General features: G+C 47.1%; 1 protein-coding gene across 1 annotated transcript; it reads left to right on the plus strand.

Moving 5' to 3' along the window:
- The first annotated feature begins 363 nt into the window (after positions 1-363).
- On the plus strand, positions 364-10,085 carry LOC310713218 (lymphocyte antigen 6E-like). Its single transcript, XM_083517108.1, has 3 exons — positions 364-522; positions 6,927-7,040; positions 9,662-10,085. The coding sequence occupies exons 1-3, from the start codon at positions 468-470 to the stop codon at positions 9,865-9,867; spliced, it is 375 nt and encodes a 124-aa protein (XP_083373234.1). The 5' UTR covers positions 364-467; the 3' UTR covers positions 9,868-10,085.
- The last annotated feature ends 2,258 nt before the right edge of the window (positions 10,086-12,343 follow it).

Genomic DNA, 12,343 nt, shown 5'->3' on the forward strand with positions numbered 1-12,343 from the left:
CCGAGCAATGGGAGCTCACTCCGTCACGGGGATTCGAACCGTCGACCTTCTGATCGGCAAGTCCCAGGCTCAGTGGTTTGACCCACAGCGCCACCCGCGTCTCCCTTTGCTGTTTCAAAGAGCCCCCCAAACTGAGCCAGATTCCGTCTGAAAATCCGTGTCACTTTGCAACAGATGGAATCCAACAGGCCACGCTGTGTCCTATTAAAAAAACCTGCATCTATAACCAAGAAAAACAGACTGCCATGTGGCAAAAGGTTCACATCCCGGGTTAAGAAAAAAATAAAGGAGCGGGGGGGGGGGTTAGGAGAAGGCCACACAAGTGCAACAAGCACAGCGGGAATTTCCAGCAAAAAACCCAGTGAGCAATCAGATGCGTCTCCCTCTGATGGCACCGCCCTAAATAAGCATCATATAATGTCAGAACTGCCAGCTGTTCCTTTCCAGCTGGTTAAGACCTTGCCAGGATGAAGACTTTCACTGCCGTACTCTTGGTGGTTGCAGCCCTATGCCTGGAGCAAGGTGAGCTTCGCTGGGGTTAACCCAAGGAGAGGTGGGGAGATTTCGAGAAGGGGCCTGGGAAACATATTTGAATAGTTATAGGCATGGAGTGCACCCTTTGTTGTTGAGGTGCTGCAATGGAGAGAGGGAATGCCCACTGCTGAAAACAGGTTTTGGAGCTGCTTTAAATCCTCAGCTCTTTGCAGGTAGGGAAGAAATTGACTATGTTTGCATTTTAAGAGAAGCCACTCATTTGCACTTCTAGGATCAATGCGTGGACCAAAGCACAGATTATCCATTGCAATTTGCACTTCTCTGATTTTTGCAGGTGCAGTTCCCCAGCCACTGAGTGTCAGCATTCGTGTGCATCAAAATGCACATATTTGTGAAAATAACATGCAAAAATGCTTCATACTGGGGGAATTGATTGCAAAACTGTGCACACTGTGTACAAAAGTGTGTTTATTTTTTATTTTGTTTGTTTGTTTTTGTTTTATTTATTTCAAAACCAAACATCAGATTCAAAATCCATATTCATTTTCTAACATAAGCCTATTACATAGATTACATAAATTGAAATATATCTAATTGCTCTAGGCTTCCCTTTGCTGTATGTACCGGTAAATACAACACAATTAACAAATTATATTATAAATGATATTATAGGTTCCCATATACTGGGGCAAAAAGTGTGTTTATTGGAATAAATTAGCACTAAAATGCCGGTGAATTTTCATGAGAATTATTCTCAATATTGCTATTTTGCAAATAGCTGCAGAAATGTGGAAAGCTGAATTTAAGAATGCAAAGATCAGATTTGATAGGCTTGTCCATCCTTAAGTGCAAGTGTTCTGCTTGGGAGCTGCTGGCTGAAACTTAACATCTCTAACTGAAGATGAAGCAACCCACCGTATTTTTCGCTCTATAAGACGCACCAGACCACAAGACACACCTAGTTTTTGGAGGAGGAAAACAAGAAAAAAAATATTCTGGATCTCAGAAGCCAGAAGAGCAAGACGAATCGCTGCGCAGAGAAAGCAGCAATCCCTCTTGCTGTTCTGGCTTCTGGGATAGCTGCGCAGCCTGCATTCGCTCCATAAGACACACACACATTTCCCCTTACTTTTTAGGAGGGAAAAAGTGAGTCTTATAGAGCGAAAAATACGGTACCTAAATCTGTTGACAAACCCCGTTGCACAGGCTCCTAAAGCACCTGCCTTTTAGTGAGTGGGGGTGGTCCATATTCAACCTCGTCCAGCTTTTTCTATTCCCAGGCAGGCAGCCCTGCTATCTAAGCGTCTTTCACTGGACTTGGGGCTTTTAACTTGCTAAGTAAAAGGTAAAGGTACCCCTGCCCGTACGGGCCAGTCGTGTCCGACTCTGGGGTTGCGTGCTCATCTCGCTTAAGAGGCCGGGAGCCAGCGCTGTCCGAAGACACTTCCGGGTCACGTGGCCAGCGTGACGAAGCTGCTCTGGCGAGCCAGCACCAGCGCAGCACATGGAAACGCCGTTTACCTTCCCGCTATAAAGCGGTACCTATTTATCTACTTGCACTTAGGGGTGCTTTCGAACTGCTAGGTGGGCAGGAGCTGGGACCGAACGACGGGAGCTCACCCCGCCGCGGGGATTCGAACCGCCGACCATACGATCGGCAAGTCCTAGGCTCTGTGGTTTAGACCACAGCGCCACCTGCGTCCCTTTAACTTGCTAGCTATTGGCTATTTATTGCCACTGAGGTTATTCTGCGGCTAGCTCAGACTTCACACAGGTAAGCAGACAGAGATCTCTTTGCAACAACCAGTAGCAGTCGCAATTTCCTTACAGAGCGCAAAGGAATATAATCACTTGCCAAATAAGCAAATAAAATCAGTTTGAAATGTCGTGACTTAAAACTCAGGGAGCATCTTCACGGTCCTTATTTTAACGACGGTCTCCAGACATTTTGCTTGGCGTGGAAAGATGCTGTGCTTTGCACATTTCTAAATGGAGGAGTGCTGGGAAGGTTTTCTTGCAACCTGGACTATGTTCTACAGGTAAAGGGTGTGGCTTGGAGATAGAGGACCTGCTTTGCATGCAGATGATCCCTAATCCAATCCAATTCAATCCCTGGTGTCTCCAGGTAAGGCTGGGAGAAGTCCAGGAGGGTCACTGTCAGTCAATGCAATGCTGAGCTAAGACGAACCAGATGCTTCACTCAGCCTAAGGCAATTTCCTCAGTTCTTCTTAATTGAGGTTCCCACTCCGTGCCCAGATCTTAATTTCCTTTCCCTTGATAAGAGAAAGCTTGGAAAACCTGCTCAGCCTGAGGCTCGAGCTGTTGTGTTCTTTCACACCTTCTGGGTTGTTTGTGACGGTGTGTCAGATGTTGAGTTTGCAGGTCTGTGGCTGTCAATGTATGGCCACAAATGGCAGGAATCATGTCTGAAATCCTTTGGGTCTAACTAAAGCCCAATAGTGGTGATTCCCAATAGAACATTCTTCTAAGTATGCTATGCTTCTAAATATGCTAAAACAGGGGTCAGCAACTTTTTTCAGCCGTGGGCCGGTCCACTGTCCCTCAGACCATAGAATCATAGAATCATAGAGTTGGAAGAGACCACAAGGGCCATCGAGTCCAACCCCCTGCCAAGCAGGAAACACCATCAGAGCACTCCTGACATATGGTTGTCAAGCCTCTGCTTAAAGAGCTCCAAAGAAGGAGACTCCACCACACTCCTTGGCAGCAAATTCCACTGTTGAACAGCTCTTACTGTCAGGAAGTTCTTCCTAATGTTTAGGTGGAATCTTCTTTCTTGTAGTTTGGATCCATTGCTCCACGTCTGCTTCTCTGGAGCAGCAGAAAACAACCATGTGGTGGGCCGGACTATATTTTGAAAAATAATATGAATGAATTCCTATGCCCCACAAATAACCAAGAGATGCACTTTAAATAAAAAGACACATTCTACTCATGTAAAAACACGCCGATTCCCGGACTGTCTGTGGGCTGGATTGAGAAGGCGATTGGACCGCATCCGGCCCCTGGGCCTTAGGTTGGCTACCCCTGTTCTAAAACAACATATTAAAATACAGTAATGCATCAAACATTAAAAGCTTCCCTAAACAGGGCTGCCTTCAGATGTCTTCTAAAAGTCTAGTAGTTGTTGTTCTCTTTGACATTTGTTGGGAGGGCGTTGCACAGGGCGGGTGCCACCACCGAAAAGGCCCTCCGCCTGGTTCCCTGTAACTTGGCTTCTCGCAGGGAGGGAACCGCCAGTAGGCCATCGGCGCTGGACCTCAGTGTCTGGGTGGAACGATGGGGGTGGAGACACTCCTTCAGGTATCCTGGTCCGAGGCTGTTTAGGGCTTTAAAGATCAGACCAACACTTTGAATTGTGCTCAGAAACATACTGGGAGCCGTGTAGGTTTTTCAAGACTGGTGTTATATGGTCTCGGCAGCCGCAAGGCAAGAGGTTCATAGCTGAACGGAAGCTACAAAGAGGTACCTGCTGTTGGCACACCCTTCCCACGAAGCGCTTACAGACAAGGTGGGGCGATCTCACCCATCAGACTCTGTCACCCTCTGTTGTGATCACACATTCACACTCTTGTCTGGTGGGTGGATCTCATCCTACCTACGAAGGCGCTGCCTGGCTCTCAGCGACAAGACTATGTCCTGCCTCATCGCCTTCCCCTCTGACTCCACTTCCTCCCGTCCAACTCCTCCCTCTGGCTGGGCAAAGTGTTCTGACCTCCTCAATTTAGCTCTGCACTCCACTGGAAGGTCCAAAAAGAGATCTAGAAGATCAGCTTCTCCCTCTCTGACATCTAGGGTCACAAAGGGGGAACAACTCTCCCTCATCTCTGGGTACCAGCCTTCCAGCCCTGCAGTCCTTGCTCCTCTTTCTTCTCCTCCTCTAACGGCAAGGGGTGATGGAAGTTTTAGTCTGGCAACATCTGGAGAGCCAAAGGTTCCCCAGACCTGCTGCAAAGCTTTTCTTCAGTTTAGAAGAAGGATGCTTAAGGTAGGGACAATGCCGAGGTGTCTGAAAATATACATGAGTTCGGGTCATAGTTGGAGAAGAGCACTTCTGCCTCTCTTGATACCAGAATCCAGGATCAAGTGGCCAAGCATGATGGGAACTGTGGTCCAGCAATATCTGGGGGGCTGCAGATGTTCTACATCAATTTAGACAGCCTTCATCAACCTGGAGTCTTAGGGTTTTTTGTGTGTTGATTTTATTGAGAACTACCATTATACACCTGTATTAAATGGAAACCGAAGAATGGATGCTTTTGAATTATGGTGCTGGAGGAGACTCTTGAGAGTCCCGTGGACTGCAAGAAGATCAGACCTATCCATTCTGAAGGAAATCAGCCCTGAGTGCTCACTGGAAGGACAGATCGTGAAGCTGAGGCTGCAATACTTTGGCCACCTCATGAGAAGAGAAGACTCCCTGGAAAAGACCCTGATGTTGGGAAATATGGAGGGCACAAGGAGAAGGGGACGACAGAGGATGAGATGGTGGGACAGTGTTCTCGAAGCTACCAGCATGAGTCTGACCAAACTGCGGGAGGCAGTGGAAGACAGGAGTGCCTGGCGTGCTCTGGTCCATGGGGTCATGAAGAGGCGGACACGACTAAACAATACACAACCCATAATTGTGGACCCAATCCTTTGGACTACTCTGCCAACAGACTCCTTTGGCTTTCATTTTTAAGCACCTACTGAGAACCACTTAATTCTGTCTGGCTTATGCAGGCACCTAAGAATGCATCTTTGCACAACAGTTCCCCGATTTCTGGTTTCAATTTTTTAATCATGGTTTCTTATTATACTGTTTCATGAGTTTGACCAAACTGCGGGAGGCAGTGGAAGACAGGAGTGCCTGGCGTGCTCTGGTCCATGGGTCACGAAGAGTCGGACACGACTAAACAACAACAAACCATTCAGTATTCCATTAAAACTTGTTCACACTGTTGACTAACCAACAACAAAATGGAAACACAAATTACCCAGCAATACTCCAGAGCAGACAGAAGGACTACAACTCTCATCAGGACTTTCTGGTAGGAGCTGATGGGAATTGCAGTTCAAAACATCCTGAGGGGGCCAGGCTGGTGGTGTCTGCACCAAAATGGCACAACTGGTCCTGGAAGCCCCTGCAAAAGTTGTACTGAGGGCAGGATCAAAGGGTTGCCTGTATGGCACAGCATGTCGAAATATGACGCAATGCTTGTGGAAGGTCTGGTTGTTCTTGTATCTCAGCGTCTCTTCGTGAGAGTGAAGTTTATAGGCTGGTCTCGTGGCTTGGAGCGAGTCAGCTCCACCATTAAACCTCACCCTGCCCTCTCCCTTCCCATAACTCAGGCACCCCAAAGCTCAGGGGCCCCATTGTTTTGAAGTTCTTTCCCATCAAAGAGGCACCTCACGCCCACTGGCATCACAAGCGCACCCAGTATCACCCTAATAATCTCCGACTTGCCAAACACCCAACTTTAAAAAGGAGGGTGGCGCCCAAAACAGACCGAGCGCCTCACAGGTAAACAACTTTAGGGAACAGAAGGGATGGCTCAGCCAAGCGCTTGATGGCAAAGAGTTAGGGAGAGTTGTTTCACAGAGGGGAAAATTGATGAGTGGTAGAACCAGGGCAAACCAGGAAAAGGCCTCTCCTTCCTCCTAATTTGTAATTGCATCTATGTAAATCGTTGCCACAAAGCATTCTGTGGCATCAGCAGAAGTATAATGCCTAGAATCAAGCAGTAAAGGTAAAGGGACCCCTGACCATTAGGTCCAGTCGTGGCCGACTCTGGGGTTGTGGCGCTCATCCCGCTTTACTGGTCGAGAGAGCCGGTGTACAGCTTCCGGGTCATGTGGCCAGCATGACTAAACCACTTCTGGCGAACCAGAGCAGCGCAAGGAAATTTAAAAGGAACTTAGAGAAATTTGTGGCCAGGGGGAGAGTTCTATCAATGGCTATTAGCCATGTGGCTAAACAGAGCCTCCAGAGATGGACAGCATATCTCTAAACCTGGGATTATTATTAGACTACAACTCCCATCATCCCTGGCCACGACTGATGGGACTTGGAGCAACATCTCAAGGACTACAGATTCTCCTATTCAAAGGGTGGCTGGGAACGGCCACTTAGATTTCCCAAAATGTCCCTCAGCAAGCTGGCAATGGGAGCATTGTTTGGTATTAAAATGGCAGCTGAACCCAGCCCTGTGAGCCCCCGACAAGGAAATATTTTTAATAAAGGGAGTCCCAGGACAGGTGCTAGTAGAGGGGTCTGCCACTGTGTTGTGGTCCTCGCAGTGGCCCAGGGGTCCGCAGTGCTGATGCCAGCCCTGGTGCCCCCCTCACACATCCAAAGAATGTTCATTAGAAATCCTGTGGCTATAGCAACCTAATACCCCCAACTTCCCCACCTCTTTTTTTGCAGTTTCGTCCTTGCACTGTTACACGTGTGACAAAGCGAAATCCCACGAGGAATGCACTAAGAACAGGTGTTCGGATATGAACCGATATTGCGTGACATTGGCCCACACAGGTCCTGGTAAGTTTCATGATCTGTTTGCAGGAAGGCAGAGAGAAAAAGGAGCTGTACTTCATAGGCCTGGCTGGCTGGAATTGAAGATTTAACAATAACAATAACAATAACAATAACAATAACAATAACAATAACAATAACAATAACATTTTTTATTTATATCCCGCCCTCCCCAGCCGAAGCCGGGCTCAGGGCGGCTAACAATAAAATAGTACAACATTCTAAAATCATTCCATTGTAAAATTAATTCAACTCAAAATGATGGCAACCATTAGGCTAAAGTTCTGTGAAGATTGCCAAAGGAGGGGGTCAGGCTGTGCCTTGGCCAAAGGCCTGGAGGAACAGCTCTGTCTTGCAGGCCCTGCGGAAAGATGTCAAGTCCTGCAGGGCCCTTGTCTCTTGTGACAGAGCGTTCCACCAGATCGGGGCCACGACCGAAAAAGCCCTGGCTCTGGTTGAGGCCAGCCTAACCTCTCTGTGGCCTGGGATCTCCAAGATGTTTTTGTTTGAAGACCGTAAGGTCCTCTGTGGGACATACCAGGAGAGGCGGTCCCGTAGGTACGAGGGTCCTAGGCTGTATAGGGCTTTAAAGGTTAAAACCAGCACCTTAAACCTGATCCTGTACCCCACCAGGAGCCAGTGCAGCTGCTATAGTGGTATAGTATATTGATCAATTAAACTGTCAGTTTTGCATAGTGAGAAAGACAACGTTGACTTTTTAATGACCCTTTAGTCTTATTTGTTTGCGGGAAGGTTGGATGGGATGGGCTATTCCAGGAGATGTCGTTTTGGTACTTTTGTGGGGAGATTAGATGATGTTGGCCATTTAATGAGCATTCGCACTGATTTGTTTGCATTGAAGCACGTGCTACCAAGCACATTCCAGAACATTCTATGCATCACATTAAAGCAAAAATCCCAGTATTTGGGAAAGGGAAACCTCCCAATCGTTTACGATTGCTCACCCTGAATTTGCTGGCATGTAACTGAATCCCACCTGAACATAGTAGTGTTGTGGAAGTGCACATGGATGGGATTTAAAAAAAATATATCTCCTTTATTGAAAGATAAAAAGTACATAATCATAAGTGCACGAGTAAGATAAGACACAAAGGAAGAAGCAGGAAAAAAAGAAATCGCACCCATGTAGAAAACAAAACAGAACGAGAGGTGGGAACCTGTATACATTACAAAAAAAATGCTATTGTCATTTACTAGACCTAAACCTATTGCAGTATTTTAATGAAATTTGCCCATGGCAAGCCTAGGTTTGTATGCAACTTGTTCGTGTGTAGCGAGTTTGTACATATATTCAGTCCAATCGTGAAGCCTCATTTTTATTTTTCCAGTTCATCGAAACCTGTCTTTGTGCCGTAGTAAGGCCACGGGTGGCGCTGTGGGTTAAACCACAGAGCCTAGGACTTGCCAATCAGAAGGTCGGCAGTTCGAATCCCCGCGACAGGGTGAGCTCCCATTGCTCGGTCCCTGCTCCTGCCAACCTAGGAGTTTGAAAGCATGTCAAAGTGCAAGTAGATAAAAAGGTACCGCTCTGGCGGGAAGGTAAACGGCATTTCCGTGCGCTGCTCTGGTTCACCAGAAGCGGCTTAGTCATGCTGGCCACATGACCCAGAAGCTGTACGCCGGCTCCCTCGGCCAATAAAGCGAGATGAACGCCGCAACCCGAGAGTCAGCCACGACTGGACGTAATGGTCAGTGGTCCCTTTACCTTTTTTAAGGCCACGGAGAGTCCGTTCATAGTGTTTATTTTTTAGATAATGATTCAAAAGGATAATTTCCTCTGCAAATTTAAGATTATTCTGTAAAGTTGTGTTGATTGTCTCTATTAACTTTTGCCAAAAATTTATCAATATGGGACATTGTACAAGCATATGTTTTAGAGAAGCATTATTCCTACGACGTCTCCAGCAGCTAGATGTCTTAGAGAACCCTTCTTTCATATAAAAGCATACTGGATTCCAGAAAATTCTAAATATTATTTTGTGTTATATGAGTCTTAATTTGAGGTACAGAGTACCCTTGTTATAGAACGTAACAGTTTCCCATTGTTTAGTCGAGATTGAGATCTCCAATTCTTTATCCCATTCCTCTTTTATTTTTTTATTTTAATTTTAATTTTTTAAAGGTATATCTTTATTGATTTAAAGTAAATACATTTATGGAAAGACAGACAGACAGACAAACAAACAAACAAACAAACAAACAAACAACCAATCACTCAAACAAACAAACAAATAATAGAAAAGTCAAAGAAACAACAAAATTAATATAACTAACATCATTTATATCCATTCCTCTTTTAATAACTGCGTATCAAACTGGTTTGCTACTAATAAACATTTACATAAGACAAAAGTGGGGTTTTTAATAATAATAATAATAATAATAATAATAATAATAATAATAATAATAATTTATTTGTAGCCCGCCCATCTGGCTGCGTTTCCCCAGCCACTCTGGGTGGTTTTATTGCTACATAAGAAAGTGTGTGTGAATAGGATTGTGCTGTTTTAAGACGGTGAAATTCATCTCCAAACAGGGTTGACTATTGCGACTGAACCCCACAGCAATTTCTCATTCTCCCTCCCTTAAATCCTCTTGCTTTGTAGGCAGTGAGTTTTCCGTCAGCAAGTGGTGTGCAGACGTCTGCCCAAGCAACTTTGAGATCAAGGGCGGCCAAACGGGCATCGAGACCAATTGCTGCGTTTCCGATTACTGCAACAGCGGTGCTTCCAGCAGCGTGAAAACCAGCTATGCTCTCATGATCATGGCGATCCTCGCCAGCTTTGCCTGTATCTTCCGGACGGGGCTGTGATGGGGGTGGGGGTGGTAGAGATCGCCAAATGTCTTTTTGGAAGCACTAATCTCCACGTCTTTTTTTTTTTACAAGGCCTGATTCTGGCTTCGCTGAGAGCTATGCTACAAACACGATACGGGATGCTATTGCCTTTTTTTGTACGTGATGGAGGCGGGGGGCCGCCATTTTCTGTAACGCTCGCCGATGCGAAAAAATAAAAACCTCTCTGCCTGCCACTAAGGTTTACAACAAAGGGGGGAACCTTTTTTATGGGGGGGGCATTCAAAAATACGACCTCCCCTACTGCATTTTGAAGTGGCCCAGTCCAAAATTCAACCACCCTGTTTCTGTGTAATGGGTTGAGTGACTCTTTGCGACTTCTTGGTCTTTGTGTCCAAAGTCTGTTTTGGGGGCTTAATCTGGCCCGCCGGTTGGTTTAATCCGGCCCCTGTTGCAGTTTATTTCCAGGGGTAAAATCCTTTAAAAAACCCAACCTTCGGCCCTCAAGGCCCTTTACTTCATCAAATCTGGCCCTCTTTGAAAAAGGTTTGGACCCCACTGCTGGCTTACACAAAACTGATTCTCTGTTTCTGACCTTCTCCTCATTTTCTTCTGAATCTGTGTATAGACTCAGATTCCCATGGCCTGTTTTTTTTCTCAACACGACACAAATATTCACACACACCCACACACCCACACACACCCAAACACCCCCTCTTCTTTTGACATTGCCTTGCAGGGGTACCAACTTGAATAAAATATGGGGGTGCAGGTGAGCCCCACCCTGCACAATCAATCACAAGACACAGCACATTCACACCATTTGAATGGCAATGCCCATCAACCGGGAGGGGGGGGCAGTCCCCTCCAATATTTTTTGGGTGGAGCCAAAGGGACAAGACCCTTATAGGTCCTATGTTGCTTTGCAGTGGACTTATTACGCTGGCAGCATGTTCCTTTGCCTTACTAATGTCTTCCCTCCTCACTGGGAGGGAGAAATTTGTTCAGTTTGCATTTGGATACAAAATTCCTTCATCTGCACCTTCCCAAACCACAAACACATGAACTGAAAATGGGACTATCCTTCAAAACGGGCATATCTCGAAATGTCGCAACGCTGCACAGGCTGCGAGAAAACGGTGCAAACAAAGGCAGGGGCATATGAAGTGGGGGGCGGAGGGGGCGGTCTGCCTCGGGTGCCACTCGGGGGGGGGGCTGACTGTTAGGAGCTCGGCCTACACTCAAGTAGGACCCTGGCAGAGACTGGCATGTTCCCTCCCTCCTGGTCGATCGTTCGGGAGCTTCACAAGCTTTCTTCATCCCGAACATCACAGCGACCGATGCCAACCGACACCGGCACACTTAGGGATCCGCAGAGTCTGTGCAGTTCGCATAACAGACCTCAGCAACTCAGCATTTTGGCTAATCTACTTTATTTACACATAAACACACATGGCTCCCTCTCTCTCTAGCATCAGACAGCAAAGAGAAAAAGAACAAAGGACAACAGTCCCACTTCACGGAACACAGCAACACAAACATCCTGTCTCCATCACTTCCCACTCTGTGGAGTCAAAACATACACCGTCATGTGAAATACAACAATCCCATGACTGCAATCACGGAGCAGGAATTCTAACAGTGACAAGATGGCCCCTGCCTTCCCCTAGCTGTAGAGCGGGCGAGGGCGTGCACAATCAGTATGGGTGCCGCTCGTGTGGTGTCCCTACGGGCTGTCGCTGTTGCGTGCCATTCATACGGGCATCCGTATGGGCTACCTCTCGCACAGCGACTGTATGGCCTGCCGTGCGTGTCCATTCCATACAGGATGCTGCACATTTGCACTCCGTATCAGATGCTGCGCGTGTGCAGTCCGTACGGACATCGTGCGGGCGCCACCGGGCAGTTTGCCCCACCCCTCAGCATCCCACCCAGGGTGCCAGAGAGGGTTCCTCCGCCACTGGACAAATGCATTTGTTGGTGAAAAGTGTTGGGAATCAAGCCTTTATCAGGAGAAACTGGCCACTCTCCAGGCACCCTGCTTGATCTCCGGTTGACCTCCCTGTCTGCATTCCCCGGCAGGATACAGGCTAGGTCGCGATAGGCGATCCTTCTCGGCGTGAGAAGAACACACCCCCTCTTTCCTGCTCCCCCCCCCCCGGGCAGGGGAAAGAGATAGACAGAAACGTATTTACATGCCTTTATTTCTGTCTTTGCAGTGTTACAGAAAACACTACTGCTCTCTTCAAACTCCGGCAGCCGAGAGACTAACTCCTCCTGTACTTCCTGTACAGCTCATATTACACTCTGAGCTAATCCCGGTGCTTCGCACTGTGAATAGACTGTCCCTCTGTTTCCCACGGAACAGTCCCAACATTCCCATTATGTTTTGCTTTCAAGCTACCAGCTCGCGGCCGCATTGCTTCTATATCGGAACAGGCAAAATGCATTATCTGTGGGGAAATCGCTTGCCAAAATGTGCCTGTTAGGAGAA

This window comes from Podarcis liolepis (assembly GCF_965112155.1).
Source record: "Podarcis liolepis genome assembly, chromosome: 8".
Lineage (NCBI taxonomy): Eukaryota > Metazoa > Chordata > Lepidosauria > Squamata > Lacertidae > Podarcis > Podarcis liolepis.